Below are 20,693 nucleotides of genomic sequence, written 5' to 3' on the forward strand. Positions count from 1 at the left end.
TTTCGAAAAGAGGAGGAGGGAGAGAAGGAAAGTGGGCATCCCCCTGCCGGCGGGTTGCGGCGGCGGGCGGGCGAGAGAGTGGTGCATCGAACAGCCTAGTTCTTGGCCGGCGCGAACGAGATGCTGTAGGTCTGTCCGTCGTCGCCGTACGAGAAGACGGAGAAGAGCGAGCGGAGGAACGGAACTGCGGGTGCGCGGAAGGGGGCAGAAATTAGTATGGGCGCAGAGCTCGAACGGCGAATCTGAGGCGGCACTAACGACCGAGGAGACTAGCAGGAGCTCCCTGGATGTCGATGTCGACACCCGAGAAGGCGCCGAAGCAGAGGTCGCCGTCGCGGTCGAGCACCGAGTCCTGCGGCTTCATGTACACCGTGTCCTTGGCCCCGGCGAAGGAGAAGCCGACCGGCAGCTCCTGCGAGCACGGTACGGTGTAGACGTCGACGTCCTGCAGGTTACCCATTGTGGGCACCTTGTCAGTCGAGTAGAGCTTGCCGCCGATCTTGGCGTAAACTGCGTTGCCAACTTGTCAGTCTGCGGCGCGCGAGCGGAAATGCCTCGAGCGACGCACGAGCAGCAGCGGCGGCGCGCGGGATGAAGTTGTTCGAAGTGCCAGAGTCGATGAGCGTGATCGCGCCCGACGAAGCGACAGGCTCGTCGCCCACCGAGTAGCCGAGCGTGATGAGGCCCCACTGCCAAAACATCAGGAATTGTCAGTGAGCACATCGCAGCGGACAAGAGGCTGACAGGAACGCACGTAGGGGAGACCTTGCGGCACTGGAACGTTGATGAGCTCGCCCTCAAACTTGTCCGTGTCCGCGCCGCCGATGACGAGCTGCGACTTGGTCTCGGTGTCGCGCGAGAACCACATGGTGAAGAAGCGGCCCTCGGAGCGATCGGCCCACAGGCCTTCCCACATGCGCGTGGTGAAGATGCGGTTCATGAACGAGCCGAGGCCGTGTAGCTGCGACAGCGTTCCACAAGTCAGTAGCTGACACGCCTTGAGACGTCAATACGGGGTAGACTAACAACCTTGCTGGGTCCAGGTGCAAGGCCCATCACGCCGGCGTAGTTCTCCGGAACGGTCGATTTGTGCGAAGTCGCAGCAACTGTAGTGCAAAACCGGCAGAAGAGCAGTCAGTGAGCCTCTCGTGCGACTCCGTAATGAGAAGACGCAGCGCACCAAAGCGCTGACCGAGCACCTGGAACTTGCCAACGCGAACTTGGTCTTCCGCTTCGTACCCGTAAGCAGTGGCACCGCCGCCGTCTGTGGGTACGTTTCGCTTTAGTGAGTCCGGCACTCCAGACGATAGAGAGATGTTCACACGTACAGCTGACCGCGATGGTGGTGCCGTTCGAGCGGTCGCGATAGTGGCGAGTCACGCCGTCGATATTGTAGTAGCCGTTCGGGCCTGCGGTTTGTCCGGCGTCAGTCCCGTGCGCAAACGCGCCGGAAAAATCTCTCGAAGCACTCACAACCGTCCTGGCACGTGACAGGGCTGACAAGGTCGGTCGAACCCGTGTCAAACAGAACGGCTACCGCGAGCTGGATGTTAGTGCCCAGACGGCATGAAGGAAGCGAGCCACAACGCACAGATTGACTGCGCTGGAATGCCCATCTGGATCGTTCCTGCGTGCTATAGAAAGGTTGTCAGCGTCGGCACTAGCGAGGAAACGTGCCGGAAAATGCCCACCGTCTGGAACGCGCCCGTCGCCGAGTTGAACTGGTTCGTGAGCTTGACCTCGGACCAGCCCGGAGCGACTGCGCGCTTCTCGAGGTGCTCGTGGCCCTGTTGCAGCTGCTCGGCCCTGATTCCGGCGTACTTGTCAAAATTGCCGACATCGCGGCGGCGGAGTGCGTCGAGCGGGACACCAGCGGTGGCCGGGCCGCGACCCTCGAGAACGATGGGTCCGGGCTGCTCCGGCGTGACAGGTGCAGCGAGCGACACAGCCGGGAGGAGGGCGAGGGAGAAGAGTGCGGACAGGGAGAGCATGACGGGAAGCAGTGAGCAAAAGAAAGGAGACAGAGACGAGAGACGACACAGCCGTGCTTCTTATGCATGCGAGAGTGCGGCCGCGCTCGCGCCTGCGGCCGAGCGGACAATGGTGTGCGAAGCTCTCACCGCAACCGCGATGAGGGGGAGCGAGCGAAGAAAGTTTGTTTGCGCGGGAGGACAAAGCGACGAGTTGGCGATGCCTCGCAGGACAAGAATCAGTCACCCGCGCCGCCGCGTGCAACCTTAACTAGCGCTGTGACCGAGGGGGCCGGGGGAACGAGCGGAAGGATCGAGGCACCCGAGCAAGAGCCGAGCAGCGAGCTGACGCCGGGCGCAGACGCCTTTGTCGAGTGAGTACGCGGCTTCGAGAGCTCCAACAAGCCCGGAGCACCTACCGTGCTGCTGGAATTGCGTAGACGGGCGTCGAGTCGCCGTGCGACAAAAACGGACTCGCAAAGCACAGCAGCGATGACAATGCCTGCGACCCGTGCAAGCGGCGCAGATACAAACTCGTGGAGCCCGGGCGGAGATCGAGCGCCGGACCTTGTGAGGGAAGGTTCCCTTTCTTCGAGTGGCCGACGACACCTCCGCTGCACGATGCGCGGGCTGTCTCGCTTGAGCGAGCATGTGCAAGCTCGCCCCGGGTTGTAAAGCACACGTGTCATGAGGGGCGCTGACCGAAGAGGTTCCTGCGCCCTTCAAGGCGTTCAGGCGAGAGGAGGAAAAGCGAAACGACGAGGAGAGGTGGAAGAGGGAGAGAGCATAATCGCCGGCCAGGCTCGTCTGCACTTAATTGAATCCACTGATGAACCTGACGCAGATCAGGGGAACTGCGCCCCTGCATGAGGCGGAGTGCGTCGAGCAGCGCTGCTTCCCTTTGTCGAGAAAAAGCAGGGGGAACCGATGAAGCCAACATTCCCTTCTTGACTGCCCCGACCTGCTCGTCCTCGCTGCAGCCCGCACACGACGCCGTGCGAGCCCGTGCAGGCCACGCTGGCACTCGCGCGCACCTTGGCAGCAGCGCGCACCCGCTGCCCCGTCCTCGCGCCCGCTTCTCCCCGCTTCACCGCCACCTTCTCTCGCTCGCGCTTCATGACCGTCTCGGCGCCCGCTCTCGCCCCGAGCGCCGCCCCGCAGGCGCTCGAGGAGGAGAAGTACGCCGTGCCGCCCACCACGGCGACCCTCGAGCCGCAGCCTGCGTCGCAGCATGTCAAGCTCGAGGGGCATGCTCTCTGGAAGAGCATGGGCGAGCCCAAGTACATCGTCGCGCCCATGGTCGATCAGTCTGAGCTGGTGCGTACTCGTGCACCCGGTCGAGCGAGTGAGACGGACACGCTGACCTCGACACCGCTCGGCAGGCCTGGCGCATCCTCTCGCGCGTACACGGCGCCAACCTGTGCTACACGCCCATGTTCCACGCGGCCTTGTTCGCGACGCAGCCCAAGTACCAGCCCGAGATGTTCGACCTGTCGCCCGACTCGCTCGAGGGCGTCGCGCCCTACGACCGCCCCCTCGTCGTGCAGTTCTGCGCAAATGACAAGGACCAGTTCCTCGCTGCGGCCAAGAAGGTCGAGGGCCGCTGCGACGCGGTCGACCTCAACCTCGGCTGCCCGCAAGGTATCGCAAAGCGCGGGCACTACGGCGCGTTCCTCATGGAGCACTGGGATCTCATCCGCTCGTTGAGTGCGTTCGCGCTCTTGCCCTTCTCCCGTTGCGGGGTCAGTCTTACTCAGACATTCCTCGGATTCACAGTCTCGAATCTGCACGAGAACCTGTCGACACCAATCATCGCCAAGCTGCGCGTCTTCCCCTCGCTCAGCAAGACGCTGCACTACGCCTCGCACGTCTACTCTTCCGGCGCACAGCTCCTCACGATCCACGGCCGCACGCGCGAAGCCAAGGGCCAACAGGCAGGCTTTGCTTCGTGGAGCAAGATCAAGTCGGTCGTCGACCTCATCTCGCTCAAGGTCCCCGTCCTCGCGAACGGTGGCTGTCCCTCGGCCGAGGAGATCGGCCCTTGCCTCGAAGAGACGGGCGCCTACGGCATCATGAGCGCCGAGGGCAACCTGTACAACCCGATGATCTTTGCGCCGCACAACGCCGCCGAGGGGCTCGCCTACACGGCGCAGCTCCCCGACGCGATGCGCGCCGCGCTCGTCGCGGCCGAGGACGAGCTCGATCTCGGCGGTGCCGGCTGGGACCGCGACGCCGCGGCGTACGCGCCGTGCACGTTCATCGCGCAGCAGTACCTCGCGATCGTGCGCACGCTGCCGAGCACGCGCACGGCGACGAGCGCGATCAAGGCGCACCTGTACAAGCTCTTTCGCCCGATCTGGGCCGCGGGGCGGTACGGCGAGATGCGCGAGAGCTTGGGCAAGGCGGGCGGAGGGAGCGGGAGCGGGCTCACGCACGAGGAGCGCGTCGCCCAGTTTCAGGCGTGGGTCGACGATTTCCGCGAGAAGATCAAGGTGCGTTGCGCCCCGTCGACTCTCGCTCTTCCGCTCATAGAGGTGCAGCGAACGCTGATGGAACGACCTGTTCCTTGTCGCACAGGCGGACCGCGCTGCGGGCCTGCTTCCCCCCGACTCGAACCGCCCGCTCACGCACGCCGAGATGCAGACGCTCTTCGGCGGCGTGATCCCCTACTCGCATTGCCAGCCGAACCTGCGCGTGACCAAGCCGCAGGACGCCAAGAACGAGGACGAGCTGTTCAAGGTCGATGGCGAGGCCAAGCGCAAGCGCGAGGTCGAGGAGGGGACCGTCACCGGTGCGCTTCCTCCCCGCACTCTCTCCGGTCCGACATGCACACTGATCCGACAACCGTCACGTTCGCGCCCCACAGACCCGGACGCGCCCGTCACGCAGCGCCACAAGCCCTCCCCTCCCTCGCCCTCGTCGACCCCGTCCCTCACCCTCCCAACCTCGTACCACGCCGGCCTCGCGCACTCGACCTCGCTCGCCGACGGCCACGCGCCCGCACCGTCTGCGGCCCCGCCGAGCGTCGCGTGCGCCGGGTCGGGCGCGGGGGAGGGGGAGGGGGACAAGTGCGTCAACGCCGCAGCGGCCAAGTGCGCGCTCGGCGCGTGCAAGAGCTGCTGTGCCGCGCGGCGCACAGCGGCTGCGGCGGCGGGGGAGGGGGAGGAGAAGAAGGGGTGCGAGTTCCACGAGGACAAGGAGCGCAAGGCGGGCGAGCGGGACGCGCGCAAGAAGGAGGCGCAGCGCGTGCGCAAGGCGGCGGGGGAGAAGAAGGCGCGCGAGAACGAGGCGAGGTTGAAGGTTGAGCGGGAGAGGAAGCGCGCGGAGCGGGAGGAGAAGAAGCAGAAGGAGGAGGAGAAGGGGGAGAAGGGGGCCGTGGTGCCGAAGGAGGCCGAGGAGCAGTAGACTGTCGGGATTCTCCTGTGCACTCCTCTCTAGCGTGTTGTATTCGTATCGTCTCATTCTAAGCGTGCGCGAATGTCGGTGGCATGCGCGATAGCAACAAGAGGCACAGAAACGAAGGAGGACTGAAGGGAACTGAACGGGAAGGAGTGCTACAACACCGAAAACCTGAAGACGAGTGAACATGTGCAGCAAGCTCATCGGAATTTGTTCCACAGGATGAGGCCACTGCGCGTGCGAAGACGTCAGCTGCGTGCGCGGGAGGAGAAAGACGGGAAACGGACATGAGCGCGACAAGGACGACGATGAAGAGGCCGATGACGATCCGTTGCCGGTATGCGCTGTGGAGCAGAAGACACCGCACACGAATCAGCAGCGTGCAGGGAGGAATGCAGGGCGCTGAATGGCCAGTCGGTCGTCGGCACGCACAGGCGGATCATGCGGCCGATGGTGCCCCTCGCGCGGTCGATGCTCAAGTCGGCCTCCTCGAGGTGCTCGTTGGCGTTGGTGAGCTGCATGCGCTGCCCGACGAGGCTGTTGAGGACGCCCTGGCCGATCTCTTCGTTCTCGGCCGCGAGGCGGTGCGCGTTGTCGAGCCGGTTCGACGACGACGAGAGCGTCTGCGTCGACTGGAGGAGGCGCGAGCGCTGGGCGGCCGAGTGCGAGAGGACGGAAGTGTCTTCGTCGTCGTCCGAGTCGGCGCCGACCGAGTAGGACGAGTGTGCCGGGCGGGACGAGAGGAGGAGGTCGCGGTCCGAGACGGCCGAGAGCGAGGTCTGCCGGGGTGCCACGGGTTCAGTCTTTGTCCGAGTACGGCCAGAAGAAGGAACGAACGCACGATCTGCGACTTCCAGCCCTTGACTTCCTGCTTGTAGGCGCGCACCTGGGCCATGAGCTTGGCCTTGCCCTTGCCCTCGAGCTCGAGTTGGTCGACCTGGGTGCGAGTGCGTCAGTGTGGGCTCGCGAGAAGAAGAAGAGCCTGCCCGTCCGCGCCGTGTGGCAGCGGACAGAGGAGGCTGCGGAGGCGGCGAGTCCGCACAATCTCGTCTACCTCGTCGAGCTCCATGTTGAGTCGGCGGAGTGCGGCTTTGCGCTCCTCTGTGAGTACATCCAGTACAGTCGATCAGCGTCAGAGTGGGTGTGAGCGGGTGCAGAGGTGGTGGCCGCACCGCCTCGGAGGGAGGGGACATCGTGGTCGAGCTTGTTGCGGATGTCTGCGCGGATCTGGAGGTACTCGTTCTGGTACTGCGTGAACGCGTCGGCCATCGTTGCGTCGTTGCTCTCCCTTTCGCGCGAGAGATGGCCGGGAGCGAGACGAGGGGGAGGGCCCGCATCACCGCGTCGCTCTGGTCTGCACTCGTTCGCTTGCTGCAGAGTACAGCAGAGTGCAGACCACAGGTACAGCCACACACCGCCACTCGCACCCAACACCCCGCTCACATCCACCCCTCGCAGCTCTCCTCCCCTCTCCCTCCTCACCTCGGACTCGCCCTCGCTCCACCATGCCCCGCTCAGACCCAAAGCAGCTCGGCTTCATCGGCTACGTACGTCATCTCCTACCAATTCACCTTTCGACCTAGCACAGGCGACGGCTCGCGACCACCGGACGGGGTGGGGCCGACTTCGCTCGGCTTCCGCGCGACATCATCGACCGTGCTCCGGCGTGCACGAGCGTAGAGGGCACGATGGGGACGACCCACGCCCGGCTACGAGGCAGTTTGCGGTCGATGGGCACGAGGCATCGCATGCTCTCGCCGCATACTCGATTGCTGCCCGTTGTAAACGAACTCGGGCTGATGATTTCGCCGCGGTCTGCGTCAACAGGGCAACATGGGCGCGCCCATGGCCCAGAACCTCGCCGCCTACCTGCACGACAACGGCTACCCGCCGCTCCTCCTCTGGACCCGCACCACCTCCAAGCTCCCGCCCGCGTCCGACCTCTTTGCGCACGCCGACTCGCCCGCTGACCTGGCAGCCAAGTGCGACGTCGTCGTCACGAGCCTCGCCAACGACGAGGCGGCGAGGAGCGTCTATGCCGAGCTGTTCAAGGGCGCCGAAGACAAGGCCGGCAAGGGAGACGAGGGCACCGTCTTTGTCGACACGTCCACGCTCTACCCGACCACCTGCGGTGCGTGCGGACAGAGCCCATCGTCAGAAAGGTCGCTCTGATCGCACTGACGCTGTATTGTCGTCTCTGCACCGCGCAGGCGAGCTTGAGCGCCAGGCCTCGAAGATTCGGCACACGACGTACCTCGGCGCGCCCGTCTTTGGCCCGCCTCCGATGGCCAAGGGTCCGTCCCACTCCTGTGTCCGCTCTCGGCCCGAGACTGACGCTCAGGTCTGAACAGACGCCTCGCTTGTCATCGTCCTCTCGGGCGACACGTTTGCCAAGCGCCGCGTTGAGAAATTCCTGGTGCCCGCCATGGGCCAGCGCATCATTGACGTCGGCAACAACGTCGAGAAAGCTGCCGCGTTCAAGCTTTGTAAGTCAGGCGGGGTCGCGCTCGCTTCTCGGCTACGATCAGCTTTGCTGTTCCGCCGGGTGGAGGCAGTGCAGGCGTCGCTAACTTGCTCCTGAATCCGCAGGCGGCAACGGCACGATCGTCGGCATCATCGAGCTCATTGCCGAAATGGGCACGCTCGCCGACCGCGCGGGCGTCTCGTTCGAGCTGTACCGCGAGTTCCTCACGACGTTCCTCCCCGCGCCGAGCGTCGTCGGCTACTCGAAAAAGATCATGGACAACCAGTTCGACAGCGACAACGGCTTCACCGTCCTTAACGGCTTGAAGGACGTGTCGCACATTCGCCAGCTCGCCCAGAGCTGCGGCTCGACGCTGCCTGCGCTCGATGCGGTGCGTGGCGAAGTCAATGCGACGGGCAGGAATTCGTACTGACAAAGACTTGCTTTGCAGGCACACCGCCGTACGTCCAGAGCCCACTCGATAAAGAGACGAAGCCAAACTCTTCAACGAACTCGCCGCTGACCCTCGCGCATTCCTTCTCCCCCCCGCTCTTCCCCGCACAGACCTCGTCACCGCCCTCGCACACGGCGGCGGCAATCTCGACTGGTCCTCCCTCGTCGCCGGCCCGCGCCTCGCGGCGGGCCTCGCGCCCTTCACGGGCAACCGGCCCTTTGCGCACGACACGGGCTTTGGCGCGCGCACCGACGACGGAGAGGCCGAGGAGAAGAAGCGGCGCGCGAGGCTCGAGCCCGTGCCGGCGGGCGGGATCAAGGAGGTGCGGAACTTTTAGAGAGGGGGCGTGTGGATGGGGGGACGGGTCGATCGCAGATTGAGCGGAGGCGGGCGATGCGCGTGAAAGGCTGTGTGCTCGCGTCGCCGGCTCGTGACGGGCTCGCTTTGTCGGCTGAGGGCCTATGTTCGAGTCGAGAGGGGTTCTTTGACTATCTGTCGAGCCTCGAGAGCCCCGGCGGATGAGCAGCACGGCATCCGTCCCGTCGAGGCGCGTGCGCGACACGCGAGAGCCGTTGGAACTTGGCCTTGTCCTCGGCCCCGCTTGCCTTGGTCTGCGCTTCTCTTGCTCTCCGCTGTGCTGCTACACGTGCTCTTGCTGCCCTTGTATATATCTGCACGCTGTTCGCGCGGTTTCCCTTGTTGTCGCTCTCGCCGCTCGTTCGTCCCACGCGAGACGCACGCCGGCCGCTGCTCGATCTCGACATTGATTCGGACGGCGGGCCGTTCAGACACCGACGTGCGCGTGTGCAGCGCACCGAAGAGAGACGCCGAGTCGGGCATCGCACCGCGGCCCGTCCTGTCCACCTTCAACATTCGACTTTCCTCCCGACCGCGATTCTCCTGCGCTCGACGCGCAACAGCTGCCTGGCGCAGCTTCTCTCGACGCCTAGACAGCGCCAGACGCCCCTTCACACCGTCCTTCCTTCCCCTTCCTTCCGTTCCGCCCTCCTTCAACAGCGCATGGCTCACTCGCCCGCCCTCATCGCGGAGCACACGCGTCTCGTGCGCCGCCTCGCTGTGCACAAGGCCAGCGACATTGTAGTGCGCGCGGCGGGCGCGAGCAATGCGACGGGCGGGGTCTTGCTGGCGGCTGCGGCGGGCGGCGGGAGCGGATCCGGAATCGGAGGGGGCACGAGCGCGGCGGCTGCGGCGGCCAAGCTCGACATGCAGTACTGTGTGTTTCGTGCTTCTTCTCGCTGCGAGCACTACTGATTCGCGGGTGTCGACTCAGGGAACGAGGCCATCTCGGAGGATCTGAACATTGCCCTCGCGCTCGCCGTCGCACTCTTCCTCCTCTGGGCCGCGCCCTCCGCCGCGAACTGGTTCGCGAGCGGGCGCTACCGCTCAGGCTGGATGCTGAGCGCGCGCCAAGCCGGCGCCCCGAGCATGCTCCGCACGGCGAGCACGCGCCGGCGCGAGGGCGGCATCGGCGAGAAGAGCGACGCCAAGGCGCGCGAGGCCGTCGTCGACATTGTCGAGCGCAAATTGCCCCTGCGCGTCGACCCCGTCGGCAAGGTCGGCGCGACGCTGAGGGGGTGGTACAACCGCGTGCTGCTCCCCGAGGCGCCGCTGCTCGGCTTAACGTGGGGACAAGTCGCTGTCTGTCTTGCGTACGAGGCGATCGTCGTGTTTTGCCTGTTCTACAAGTGCCTCGACCACAAGAGCAACCCGAGGCGGAGCGGCGACATCTGCATGGCGTCGCTTCCGGCCATCTTTCTGCTCGCCAGCAAGAACAGCCTTCTCTCGCTCATCGGGAAGGGCTACGAGAAGGTGCGTGGCGTCCACACTCGCCCGAGCATGCCAATACGACCGCTGACTCCCCGCTACCAGCTCAACTTTCTGCACCGAGTCGCCGGCCGGCTAGCTATCCTCGGCGGTCTCCTTCACACCCTCTTCTACCTGCTCAAGACGCCCTTCCGCCCCTCTAGCGTCGTGCACGTCTCGGGCCTCGTCTGCACCGTTGCGTGCATCCTCATCCTCGTCACGAGCGTGTCGTGTTTCCGCCGCCGCTTCTACCAGGTGTTCCTCGTCTCGCACATCGCCGGCTGGATCTCGCTCATCGTCGCGCTCAACTTTCACGTGCCGGCACTTGCAAGGCCGTACACCGTCTTTGTCCTCGTCATCTACGGCTCGGATGTAGGCCTCACACTCGGCTCGCCTTTCTCCGTGCACAGCCTGACCCGTCCCACACTCTGCAGGTCCTCATCCGCATCTGCAAGACCCGCCTCAGCTCGGCCTCGATCGTGACCCTCCCCGGCGGGTTCACCATGCTCCAGTCGCACCGCCTCGCGACGGGTTGGCGCGCCGGCCAGCACGTGTGGATCCGCACGTGGAAAGCGGCCGGGTGGTACCGCGGGTGGGAGACGCACCCGTTCACGATCGCCAACGCGCCCGCTGGGGAATCGCCACTCAAGTGCGTGTCCTTCTCGCCCCGCACAGTTGCTCCAGCGACGCTCAGCTCACGGTTCCCCCCGTCCGCAGCGGCACGCACAACCTGACGCTTCTCATCAAGAACGATGGCGACTGGGTCGGCAGGCTGTACGATTCGGCGAGCGGCAAGACGGTCCCGTCAGAGGCTAGGACGATCCACTGCGCGTTCGAAGGTGCGAGCAACCACCCCAGTCGCTCGCGACACTTGCTCACTGACGATACTGGCTCCCTTGCACTCGCATTTTTCGCAGGCCCCTACGGCGGCCCCATCTACACCGACTTCAGCAACGCACATGCTGTCGTCCTAATCGCTGCAGGCAGCGGTATGACCTTTGCGGCCTCGCTCTTCGAAGAGCTCGTGCACCTCGCGACGATCGGGCGCACCTCGGTCCGCAACGTCACGCTCGTATGGACAGTCAAGACGCTCGACGCGCTCGAGTGCTACCAGGGGTTCCTGACCGGGCTGATGCACGCTGCGAGGGAGAAAACGTGCCTCAACGTCCGGATCATGCTGCACGGTGCGCCTGACTCAAACACTTTCCCGTGTCTCATCGCACTGACCCGTCGTCCCACAGTCACTCGCCCACCTCCCGGTCTCGCCCTCGCAGGCTCGCTTCCCTCGCCCATCCCCTCCGCCACCGTTATGCTCTCCCGGCCCTCTTTCCCGAACGTCATCTCGCTCGCGACGGACGAGGTCCTCGCCTCGGTCCAGCGCAAAGGCATGCCCCGCGGCGGCGGGATCGTCGTCGGCACCTGCGGTCCGAGGCAGCTGGTGAGAGACATGCGGAAGGCGGTCGCAGGCGTGGACTCGACCAAGGCGCTGGGCATGTGCGTCTCTTCCGCATGGCGGAACGTACGTGACACTGATTGACTCTTGTGTCTGCAGCGGCGGTATCACCCTTCATAGCGAGACTTTCGGCTGGTGACCTTACACTCCTTGCGAGCCGGCTCTCGCTCTCGTCGTTCCTCCCTTTCCTTTTCTTAAGTTGGTTTCGCCGTATCCTTTCAGTCGTTCTTTCCGTAGGTCCCTTCGCATTCGCAGTCGGACTTTGCAGTACTAGACAGCCTCCTTCGCCCCCTTTTCAGCTTCCGCGTGAGCGTGTGACCGGAAGGGTCAGTCTCAAGACGCGCCTGAATCGGCTGTACCGACGCGTATGGGCACGTCTGCTGAGCGGGACTGTTAATCACGCTTCAAGCTCGCATGACTGGCGAGTCAGACGGTGCCGCTCCCCGCCGTGTGCTGAGTGAGCGCGAGCTCCTCTCGCTCCCTCGGCAACACCGCTCGCCGCGCGTGATGCTCGATGCAGCGGTAGCTGGACTCTCCATCCGCGCCTCTACGGGCGCGACCGTGCACGACTTGCCCGAAGAGCTCGTCGCGTCCATCCTCTCTCACTTCGCCGACTCGTCCTCGGTCGACCTCGACACGCTCAAGGCATGCTCGCTTGTGCACTCGAGCTGGCGTGACCCGGCACAGAGGCTCCTTTGGGAGTGCGGCGCTGAGCTGTACACGGAGGAGGACGTCCGGAGCTGGACAAGGACGCGAGCGAGGAGGCGGTGCGGGCCGCGCGAGATTGCCGTGCACGCGTACGGCGACAGGAAGGAGCTCAAGCGGCTGCTGGACGGGTGCGCGGGCGTGCGGTGGCTCATGCTGGCGACGCCGAACCGCGACATCGACCCGAAGATCCTCGCACATCCCGCTCTCGAAGGTGTGCACGCTTTCCTTTGTTTGCTGGGTGAGAAGGCGCTGACGGGAGAGCACGCACAGAGCTCTCCACCCTCATCGTGCAAGGCTGGCTCATGCAATCACCCCCGACCCTCGCATTTCCCTTCCGTCTACGTTCCCTCGTCGTTGCCGACCTCTCGTTCAAGTCTCGCTACCTCGCCTCTTTCCTCGCAACCGTCGCCAAGAGCGACAGCTCCTCGCTGCGATCCATCTCGCTTCCCGCCTGCTCAAAGCACGCCCATCCCGAAGTTGCCGCCTCCCTCCTTCACTTCGCTCCGAGCCTCGACCATCTCGGCCTCTCGATCGGTACAACGGACGACGCTACCCCTTACGGCGACCTTCTAGACGCCTGCAGCGCGCTCAATTCGCTCGAGTGCACCTCCCTGCCCGTCCCGCTCCTCGACCACCTGCCTCCCTCGCTCGCCATCCTCGCGACAACCGAAGACGCGCAGCACATCTCGGTCGCGGCGCTCGGTGCCGCGCTCGAGCGGTGCGCAAAGCTGAAGAGGCTCTACTTTGCTTGCTCGCGCAAGGAGTGGAAGGAAGTCGACGGCGGGACCCGCCTGCTTGAAGAGGTGGAACGGCGAGGGATAGACTGGCGATTCCAGGGCGAGGACGAGGAGGAAATAGACAAAGCGGCCGGGCTGGCGCACATATTGCATCTAGACGGAGTCATCGCGGCAATTGTCACCGCGGTCAGACCAAACCCTGCGATCTCGTTCGCGCTCTGCCACGCAAGGGGGGCGTTGACGCATGATCTTGCCGCTGCCGCTTCAGCCTGTGCCTCGCGGGTGTTGTTTCCTGCTGGCGTGCATGCAAAGGGCCGCGCACGCCGCTCGTCGGTAAGCATCGTCGCGCTCACCGCTCGTTCCGCTTGTGGAGCTCCACCTCGTTGCCTTCCCTCACTTTCGCAAGGCTCGCGCAGTTGATTGCTGACCGCGCGACCAGTCTCGAGTATTTGTTCGTCGATATTAGAGTGGATCCAGCGCTGCTCAGTCGAGCTCGCCGGGAGCAGACGGTTTCGGCTTGCCGTCGCCGGGTTCCCCACCTTGCGCTCGTCGCTCAGCTTGCCTTCGTCCTTCACGCCGCTCTTCACACAGACGATGCTGCTTCCAACGCGACTGTTGCGACCCGCTGCTCTGCGGCGAGCCACGGCTCGCCCGCACGTTCGCTCCCTCTCGCTCGCCTCACACCGCACCGTTGCCCCTGCTCCTCCGGGCTCGCATCCTTTCCCCGTTCTCCCGACGCTCGTCGACCCACTCTCGACGACCTTCGAGGAACGTGCAGCGCAGATGCGCGACAAGGAGGACGAGCTGAGGGCCATGTGGGGCAGGGTGCACGAGGGAGGAGGCGAAAAGGCGCGCGAGAGGGTGCGCAAGCAGGGTAAAATGCTCGTCCGTGAAAGGTTCGTCTCTTTCGCTGTGCCTGGTAGAGCGGAACTGATGACACAGAGCGCCGCACGCAGGATCGACGCCCTCCTCGACCCCTTCTCCCCCTTTCTCGAGCTGTCGAGCCTTGCGGCCGAGGGTATGTACGACGGTAAAGTGCCCGGAGCAGGTATGGTGACTGGCATCGGGCGGGTGAACGGGTGGGCCGACTGCGATTTCGGGTTCCCGCTGCGAGACTGATCCTTCCGCGCGCAGTGTCGAGTGTGTGGTTGTCGCGAATGACGTGAGCGCCTGCCCAATTCAACGTCGAGCACTTGAGGAGCTCTTCATCTGACCCTACTTCTCTGACAGGCAACCGTCAAGGGCGGGTCGTACCACCCGATCACGGTCAAGAAGCACCTCCGAGCGCAAGAAATTGCGGCGCAGAATCGCCTGCCATGCATCTATCTCGGTGAGTCGTCGCGAGAAGCTGAGAGAGACGCTTGACAGCGGCGTGATCGCTGACTTTGTCCTTGTTGGCGCTTTACAGTTGAATCGGGCGGAGCGGCTCTTCCGTTCCAGAAGGACGTCTTCCCCGATCGCGAGCACTTTGGCCGCATCTTCTACAACATGGCCCGTATGAGTGCCGACGGCATCCCGTGCGTCCTTACCGTACCTCGGCGCGGCAAGTTGGGCTGATGTGTTTCCAAAATGCAGTCAGCTCGCGGTCGTGCACGGCATCTCGGTTGCCGGCGGAGCGTAAGTCGCAGATGTTTCAACTGTCTTGACTTACAGCATCAGTGCTGTAGCTGATCTGAGTTTACGTGCCTCTCCAGCTATGTCCCGGCTATGGCAGACGGTAAGCTGACGATCCCATTCTCCCGGCTGAGAAGGCTTCGAGCCTGTCTATTCAATCCTGCGTGATTCTCGGAGCTCACACTCACTCGAAACGGGGAACAGAGAACATCATCGTGGCCAACCAAGGATCCATCTTTCTTGCCGGCCCGCCTCTCGTCAAAGCCGCTTTGGGCGAGGAGGTCGATTCCGAGACGCTCGGTGGTGGCGCAATGCACGCCCGCGAGAGCGGCGTCGTAGACCACCTCGCCGTCAGCGACGAGCACGCGATCGCGCTCGCCCGGCAGGCCGTCGCGGGCCTTGCGCACGCGGGCGGCGCTTCCGCGTCGGCTGGCGGAGGGCTGCTCGAGCAGGCGGACGAGCCGCTGTACGACCCGCAGGAGCTCGGAGGGATCACAGGGACGAACCTAAAGAAGAGCTGGGACATGCGCGAGGTGATTGCCCGGACGGTCGACGGGAGCAGGTTTGCCGAGTGGAAGCGGGAATGGGGCGAGACGGTGGTCACCGGTTTTGGTGCGTCACACTTATCCTCCATTCTAGTATTTCTAGAATCTGACAGATATGATCCTGCTCCCAGCTCATGTGCACGGTCACCAAGTCGGCATCGTGCGTCCTCTCGATCGCAATTGGTCATCTCTGGCTCCTTCCGCGCCAGAATAGCCTGTCCGATGAGAATGCTCGCGCTGACACAATTAATCTCGCAGATCGCGAACAACGGCGTGCTGCTCTCGCCTTCGGCCCTCAAGGCGACGCAGTTCATCCAGCTTTGCGAGCAGCGCGGCGTCCCGCTCGTCTTCCTCGTCAACATCAGCGGCTTCATGGTCGGTACCGCAGCCGAGAAGGGCGGCATCGCCAAGAACGGCGCAAAGCTTGTCCGTGCCGTCGCTGCGACGTCGTGTCCGAAGATCACGATCAACGTCGGCGGAAGCTACGGTGCTGGAAACTACGGCATGAGCGGCCGAGCGTGCGTGTCAAATCCTCTCCGAGGTCTGACGCTGAAGACGACGTGCGCTGACATACAACTGCGCGTGCAGGTACTCGCCACACTTCCTCTTCTCGTGGCCATCCTCCCGCGTGGCCGTCATGGGCCCCGACCAGCTCTCGAGCGTCATGGCGACCGTCTCGTCCGACCCGAGCAAGACCGAGCAGCTACGCGAGCAGATCGAGAAAGAGAGCGAGGCCGTGTTCGGCAGTGCGCGACTGTGAGTTGCGCATGTTCCGCTCGAGTCGCTTTGCATGCTTTCTGCCGTTCAGACAGGCTGCTCCTGGAGGCCACTTGTGCCCTGCGACTTGCAGAAGCCCTTAACTGATCGCCTTCGCTCACAGCTGGGACGATGGCATCATTCTCCCGTCGCACACTCGCCACGTACTGGGTCTCGCGCTCGGTGTCGTCAACAAGGCCTGGAAGCCTGAGCAGCGCAAGAAGGTTGGTAACTTTGGCGTGTTCCGAATGTAGTCTCGTGGTCTGGCAATGTTCCACTGCATCTTGAGACCAGTACAGACTCCAGCTCGAATTGAAAGCGAGAGACGGCGGCCCTCTGGCATACCGTTTTGGCTTGTAGCAGTCGTACAACGCGCTGGCTCATTCCGCATCAAAGGGCCAGCTCAGCCGCTGCGCACAGACAGTCAACGAGGGGGACTCGGCGACGCGGAACTACACTGTTGCCCCCTTTCGCGCGACGGCAATCCGCCCCACACGGCGACCCGGCTCTCTTCCTCGTCCATTTGCCTCGTATAAGTTGCGATGCTCCGTGCACCTGTACAGACTGCTCGGCGGGGGCTAACGCTTCCAGCCCGACCCGCTGCCGCCCTCCCGCGCTCGCTTTCCTCCTCTTCGCGAACCCCACGAGACCGCGTCAAGATCATCGAAGTCGGCCCGCGCGATGGCTTGCAGAACGAAAAGGCGCTGCTGTCGACAGAGCTCAAAGTCGAGCTGATTGAGCGGCTGGTCAAGGCAGGAATGCGGGATGTCGAGGCTGGCTCGTTTGTCAGTCCGATGTGGGTGAGTGCCGACCCTTCCCGCTCGCTCTTCTTGCCATGTTTGGACGAAGTCGAAGCGTTGTCGAAGGTGTCACACTCACTGCATGGCTCCGCAGGTCCCTCAAATGGCCTCGACCCCAGACGTCCTCACCTCGCCGACACTTACGCGCCTTCGTTCCTTACACTCGTCTCTCTCGCTTCCCGTCCTCGTCCCGAACGCACGAGGGCTCTCGTCTCTGATTTCGCTCCTCGACGCAAATTCAGCCGACCCGCCGTTGACGAACGAGCTCGCCGTCTTCGTCTCGGCGACCGAAGGCTTCTCCCGCGCCAACCTCAACACGTCCGTCTCCTCGTCACTCGATGCGCTCCCACCGCTCATTGAGCAGGCACAGGCCCGCGGGCTCCGCGTGCGAGCATACGTGAGCGTCGTCCTCGGATGCCCGTTCGAAGGGCGCGTCGAGCCGGACCAGCCCGCTGCGGTTGCAAAGCGCTTGCTCGACATGGGCGCGTACGAGGTCAGCCTCGGGGACACGATTGGCGTCGGTGTGCCTGGCGCGTGGGAGCGGCTTGTGAATGAGTGTGAAAGGCAAGGAGTGCCCGTCTCGAAGCTTGCGGTGCGTTGTGTCGTCTTCCCGATTCGACCGATGTGATTCAACTGACTCGCTCGGCATTCGGCTGTCTCGCACAGGCGCACTGTCACGACACCTACGGCACGGCCGTCTCGTCGGTGCTGCACTGCGTCTCGACACTCGGCATCCGCACGATCGACTCGTCCATCGCCGCGCTCGGCGGCTGCCCCTACTCGCCCGGCGCGACGGGCAACGTTGCGACGGAGGACGTCGTGTATGCGCTCGCGCACGAGGGGTGGGCGACGAGCGCGCTGCCGGACCCGGACGAGGCGCGCGGCGAGAGGTGGGACGGCCTGCTCGGGTGGGACGGCGCCGCCGGCGAGCAGGGCGAGCGCGAGACGAGGTTTGAGGAACTGTGCCGCGTCGGCGAGTGGGTAAGCGAGCGGCTCGGGAGGGAGAATGGGAGCAGGGTCGGCAGGGCGATGAAGGGGCGGAGGGAGCGGAGGGAACGCGACGAGCGAAAGCGGGCGGACCGCGAAGGAGCAAAGGCCAAGCTGTAGCGTCGTAACAAGAATCGCGCCCGGAGTCACTCTCGCGACATGCTTGACGATCGTGCATGCAGGCGAACCAACCCCTACTCGCCGCTGCTCCATTCTGCCTCCCCCTCCTCTCGGACCCAGTCGCCGCTCCTCCCTCCGCTCTTGCTCACGACCCGCACGTTCTCGATCCGCATCTCCTGTCCCGCGACGGCCTTGCACATGTCCCACACGGTGAGCGCCGCGACGCTCACGCCCGTGAGCGCCTCCATCTCTACGCCCGTCGGCCCGACGCACTGCGCCTCGCACTCGATCCGCAGCGCGTCGCGCCCCCGGAGCGGGCGGAGCGAGACGCGCACGTGCGAGAGCGACAGCGGGTGGCACAGCGGGATGAGGAGCGCCGTGTGCTTGGCGCCCATGAGCCCCGCGAGCTCGGCGATCGAGAGCACGTCGCCCTTTTTCGTCGCGAGCGTCGCCCGCCCCGTGCCGCCGCCCCCGCAGCCCTTATCGCCCAAGTTGCCCAGGTCGATGAGCGAGAACGCCCGCGCGCCGAGGTAGATCTCGCCCTGCGCGGTGGCCGTGCGCACCGTCGACGGCTTGGACGAGACCGAAACCATGGACGCCTTGCCCGTCGACGGGTCGATGTGCGTCAGATGCGCGGGTGGCTCGTCGTCGCTGTGGTCGGACGCGCGGTTGTGAGCGCGTGCGGAGGAGGAGAAGGCGGAGGGGCGCGAGGTAGAAAAGGCGCGGGCGAATGGAGTAGGCATGGATGCGGAGGAAAGGAGGTGCAGGGGAATGCGGCCAGTCGCGCCCATGCGCCGGGCGCTGGTGCGAGCATGTGGTGCGGAGAAAGCTCTTTGCGCGCTAGCTGATGCGTGGCGACGCTGTTGTGGTGCTGCGTGAGCGGGAGTGGAGAACCAGTCAGCTCAGCAGGCTCAACCGGTACTGAGCGCAGGCACAGGCAACGCTCAGCCCCGCAGAGAAGGCTCTACACGTGTGATCGGAAGACGCACCTGTGTCGACACGAGCGGGTAAGCTCTCTGTCTCTCTCCTCCCCTCGGCGCCCTTCACCCGCCAATCCCGACCATGGGTCCCATCCTCCCGCGCTCCTTGATCCCAGACGCACCTCCGAGCCCGTTGTGCGCATATTGCTTGCCCCACACGGCGCGCCCGACCGACGCCATCAGGTCGGCGTCGGACGTGGTTGGCGAGCGCAGGAGCGCGCGGAGCGAGAGGACCGGCGGGCCGAAGAGGCACACCTGTGCGAAGGAAGGCGAGTGGTAACATCAGTGGCGTGCTCGAGTAGGGAGCACGCGGGACGAAGAAGCCGGGATGCGGCGCGACGACGCACCTTGACTCCGCCGTCCGCGCCGACCCTCAACCGCGAGCACGTCCCGCAAAAGTGGTCCGTCATGCTCGAGATGAAGCCGAACGACCCCTTGTAGCCCTCGACGCGGTACGCGCGCGTCGTGTCGGACGCAGCGTCGGCGAGCTTGGTGATCGTGCCTGGCAGGTGCAGCGACGCGAGGGTCGAGAGGAGCGAGGCCGAGGGGACGAGCTTCTGCGTCGACCAGCGGTTGTCTGCGCGCGAGGTCACAGACTTGAGCCAAGCTTTCCTCCGCAAAAGGTGGAGGAAAAGAGGCGACAGAGGCCGGCCCCGATCACGCACCCTCGAACGGCATGTACTCGATGAAGCGGATGGTGATGTCGCGGTCGCGCGTCAGCTCGACAAACTGCGGCACCTCCATGTCATTCAGCCCTGCGCCCCAGGGTGAGAGGCGAGTCAGCCAAAATCTCCTTGAAGCAGAGAGCAGTCGCGACACGCACCGCGGATGACGACAACGTTGAGTTTGGTCCTCAATCCCTCGCGCTTCAGGTCCTGCGCGAGTTCGAGGCAGTGCATGACGCGCTCAAACCCCCTGCGGCGGGTCATGAGCTCGTACTTGAGCGGGTCGAGCGTGTCGAGCGAGAGGTTGAGGTGCGTGAGCCCCGCGCGCACGAGCGCGGGGAGCTTGCGCGGGAGGGCGAGGCCGTTCGAGGTCATGCCGAGCGAGTCGAGCGGGAGGCGGCCGAGGCGCTCTGCGTGGGCGGATCCATGTCGTGATCGCGAGGGGGTTGAGAAGGTCAGCTCGGAGGTCGGTAGTCGAGCGCAAGAAAGGGCGAACGCGACGCACCAACGACGTCGACAATGTCTTTACGGATAGTGGGCTCCCCGCCAGTGAGGCGGATCTTGCGCACGCCATGCTGGACAAAGAGGCGGGCGGTTCGCTCGACCTCGTCGGTGGTGAGGAGGTGGTCGGGCGGGAGGAGGGGTACGCCCGACTCGGGCATGCAGTAGGTGCCTGTGCGCGAGCGTTCTAGGTCAGTCACAGGGCGGAGTGAGTGCAGTGCACGCGAGCGAAAGCCATGTCCGGTGCCGGAGATGGCCTATCGAGCTCGCCGGCGTCGCTGCGTGATGCGGGCAGGGAGAGGCGGGCGTACATCGGAGGTTGCACTTTTCGGTGAGCGAGATGCGGAGGTAGTCGTGCTTGCGGCCGTACGAGTCTGTGAGGGCGGGCGAGACGGAGGGCGGAGGGGAGGTGCGGTCTCGCTCGCGGATGCGTGATCGGGCCTGCGGGCTCGGCGATAAGCGTGTGGTGCGCGTGTGAGTGTGTGCGCACGGCTCAAGCGGGACTCACGCGGGTGCGCGGGTCGGGACCGGCGGCGAGAGGATCGGGTCGTGGGGACACGAGGGCGGCGGCGGGTGCAGAGCGCGGTGCGGCGGTCGCGAGTGCGCGCACGGGGTGTGATCGCAGGAGCCACGCAGGCTCGACTCGCGCTCGCAGCATCTCGCGGCGAGGCGGAGCGGGGACAAGGGTAGAGTCACGGAGACGACGACGACGCGGA

The 20,693-nt window shown here is 64.8% G+C and overlaps 9 protein-coding genes across 9 annotated transcripts; 5 read left to right on the forward strand and 4 right to left on the reverse strand.

Moving 5' to 3' along the window:
• Positions 1-95: 95 nt before the first annotated feature.
• Positions 96-1,991, reverse strand: JCM10292_004067 (pepsin-like aspartic protease; the record flags this gene model as incomplete). Its single annotated transcript, XM_076649260.1, has 10 exons — positions 96-184; positions 259-510; positions 569-689; positions 755-961; positions 1,030-1,106; positions 1,181-1,264; positions 1,329-1,409; positions 1,474-1,533; positions 1,592-1,634; positions 1,692-1,991. The coding sequence occupies 10 exons, from the start codon at positions 1,989-1,991 to the stop codon at positions 96-98; spliced, it is 1,314 nt and encodes a 437-aa protein (XP_076505270.1).
• Positions 1,992-3,086: 1,095 nt separating this feature from the next.
• On the forward strand, positions 3,087-5,375 carry DUS1 (tRNA dihydrouridine synthase; the record flags this gene model as incomplete). The annotated part of the gene is made up of 5 exons (XM_076649261.1): positions 3,087-3,287; positions 3,353-3,677; positions 3,747-4,462; positions 4,548-4,761; positions 4,837-5,375. 5 exons carry the CDS (start codon positions 3,087-3,089, stop codon positions 5,373-5,375), a joined length of 1,995 nt encoding a protein of 664 aa, XP_076505271.1.
• A 194-nt stretch (positions 5,376-5,569) lies between these two features.
• Positions 5,570-6,638, reverse strand: JCM10292_004069 (v-SNARE domain-containing protein; the record flags this gene model as incomplete). The annotated part of the gene is made up of 6 exons (XM_076649262.1): positions 5,570-5,600; positions 5,657-5,713; positions 5,802-6,148; positions 6,211-6,306; positions 6,412-6,470; positions 6,542-6,638. 6 exons carry the CDS (start codon positions 6,636-6,638, stop codon positions 5,570-5,572), a joined length of 687 nt encoding a protein of 228 aa, XP_076505272.1.
• Positions 6,639-6,874: 236 nt separating this feature from the next.
• JCM10292_004070 (NAD(P)-dependent oxidoreductase) lies at positions 6,875-8,624 on the forward strand (the record flags this gene model as incomplete). The annotated part of the gene is made up of 7 exons (XM_076649263.1): positions 6,875-6,916; positions 7,197-7,500; positions 7,580-7,663; positions 7,721-7,855; positions 7,959-8,224; positions 8,285-8,294; positions 8,398-8,624. The coding sequence occupies 7 exons, from the start codon at positions 6,875-6,877 to the stop codon at positions 8,622-8,624; spliced, it is 1,068 nt and encodes a 355-aa protein (XP_076505273.1).
• A 683-nt stretch (positions 8,625-9,307) lies between these two features.
• On the forward strand, positions 9,308-11,703 carry JCM10292_004071 (ferric reductase family protein; the record flags this gene model as incomplete). Its single annotated transcript, XM_076649264.1, has 8 exons — positions 9,308-9,521; positions 9,579-10,117; positions 10,178-10,483; positions 10,546-10,760; positions 10,829-10,950; positions 11,029-11,295; positions 11,353-11,605; positions 11,664-11,703. 8 exons carry the CDS (start codon positions 9,308-9,310, stop codon positions 11,701-11,703), a joined length of 1,956 nt encoding a protein of 651 aa, XP_076505274.1.
• Positions 11,704-12,071: 368 nt separating this feature from the next.
• On the forward strand, positions 12,072-16,178 carry JCM10292_004072 (uncharacterized protein; the record flags this gene model as incomplete). The annotated part of the gene is made up of 14 exons (XM_076649265.1): positions 12,072-12,483; positions 12,543-12,990; positions 13,567-13,905; positions 13,966-14,088; positions 14,144-14,171; positions 14,240-14,339; positions 14,418-14,526; positions 14,585-14,626; positions 14,704-14,726; positions 14,828-15,235; positions 15,300-15,328; positions 15,427-15,686; positions 15,757-15,924; positions 16,049-16,178. 14 exons carry the CDS (start codon positions 12,072-12,074, stop codon positions 16,176-16,178), a joined length of 2,619 nt encoding a protein of 872 aa, XP_076505275.1.
• Positions 16,179-16,466: 288 nt separating this feature from the next.
• JCM10292_004073 (hydroxymethylglutaryl-CoA lyase) lies at positions 16,467-17,831 on the forward strand (the record flags this gene model as incomplete). Its single annotated transcript, XM_076649266.1, has 3 exons — positions 16,467-16,724; positions 16,819-17,316; positions 17,391-17,831. The coding sequence occupies 3 exons, from the start codon at positions 16,467-16,469 to the stop codon at positions 17,829-17,831; spliced, it is 1,197 nt and encodes a 398-aa protein (XP_076505276.1).
• A 74-nt stretch (positions 17,832-17,905) lies between these two features.
• JCM10292_004074 (cyclic pyranopterin monophosphate synthase) lies at positions 17,906-18,622 on the reverse strand (the record flags this gene model as incomplete). The annotated part of the gene is made up of 1 exon (XM_076649267.1): positions 17,906-18,622. The coding sequence occupies one exon, from the start codon at positions 18,620-18,622 to the stop codon at positions 17,906-17,908; it is 717 nt and encodes a 238-aa protein (XP_076505277.1).
• Positions 18,623-18,874: 252 nt separating this feature from the next.
• Positions 18,875-20,635, reverse strand: JCM10292_004075 (uncharacterized protein; the record flags this gene model as incomplete). Its single annotated transcript, XM_076649268.1, has 7 exons — positions 18,875-19,066; positions 19,159-19,388; positions 19,477-19,566; positions 19,635-19,886; positions 19,982-20,149; positions 20,289-20,418; positions 20,486-20,635. The coding sequence occupies 7 exons, from the start codon at positions 20,633-20,635 to the stop codon at positions 18,875-18,877; spliced, it is 1,212 nt and encodes a 403-aa protein (XP_076505278.1).
• Positions 20,636-20,693: the final 58 nt, after the last annotated feature.

The sequence above is a fragment of the Rhodotorula paludigena genome, assembly GCF_050403205.1.
Source record: "Rhodotorula paludigena JCM10292 DNA, Rt_paludigena_JCM10292v1_ctg22, whole genome shotgun sequence".
Classification (NCBI taxonomy): domain Eukaryota; kingdom Fungi; phylum Basidiomycota; class Microbotryomycetes; order Sporidiobolales; family Sporidiobolaceae; genus Rhodotorula; species Rhodotorula paludigena.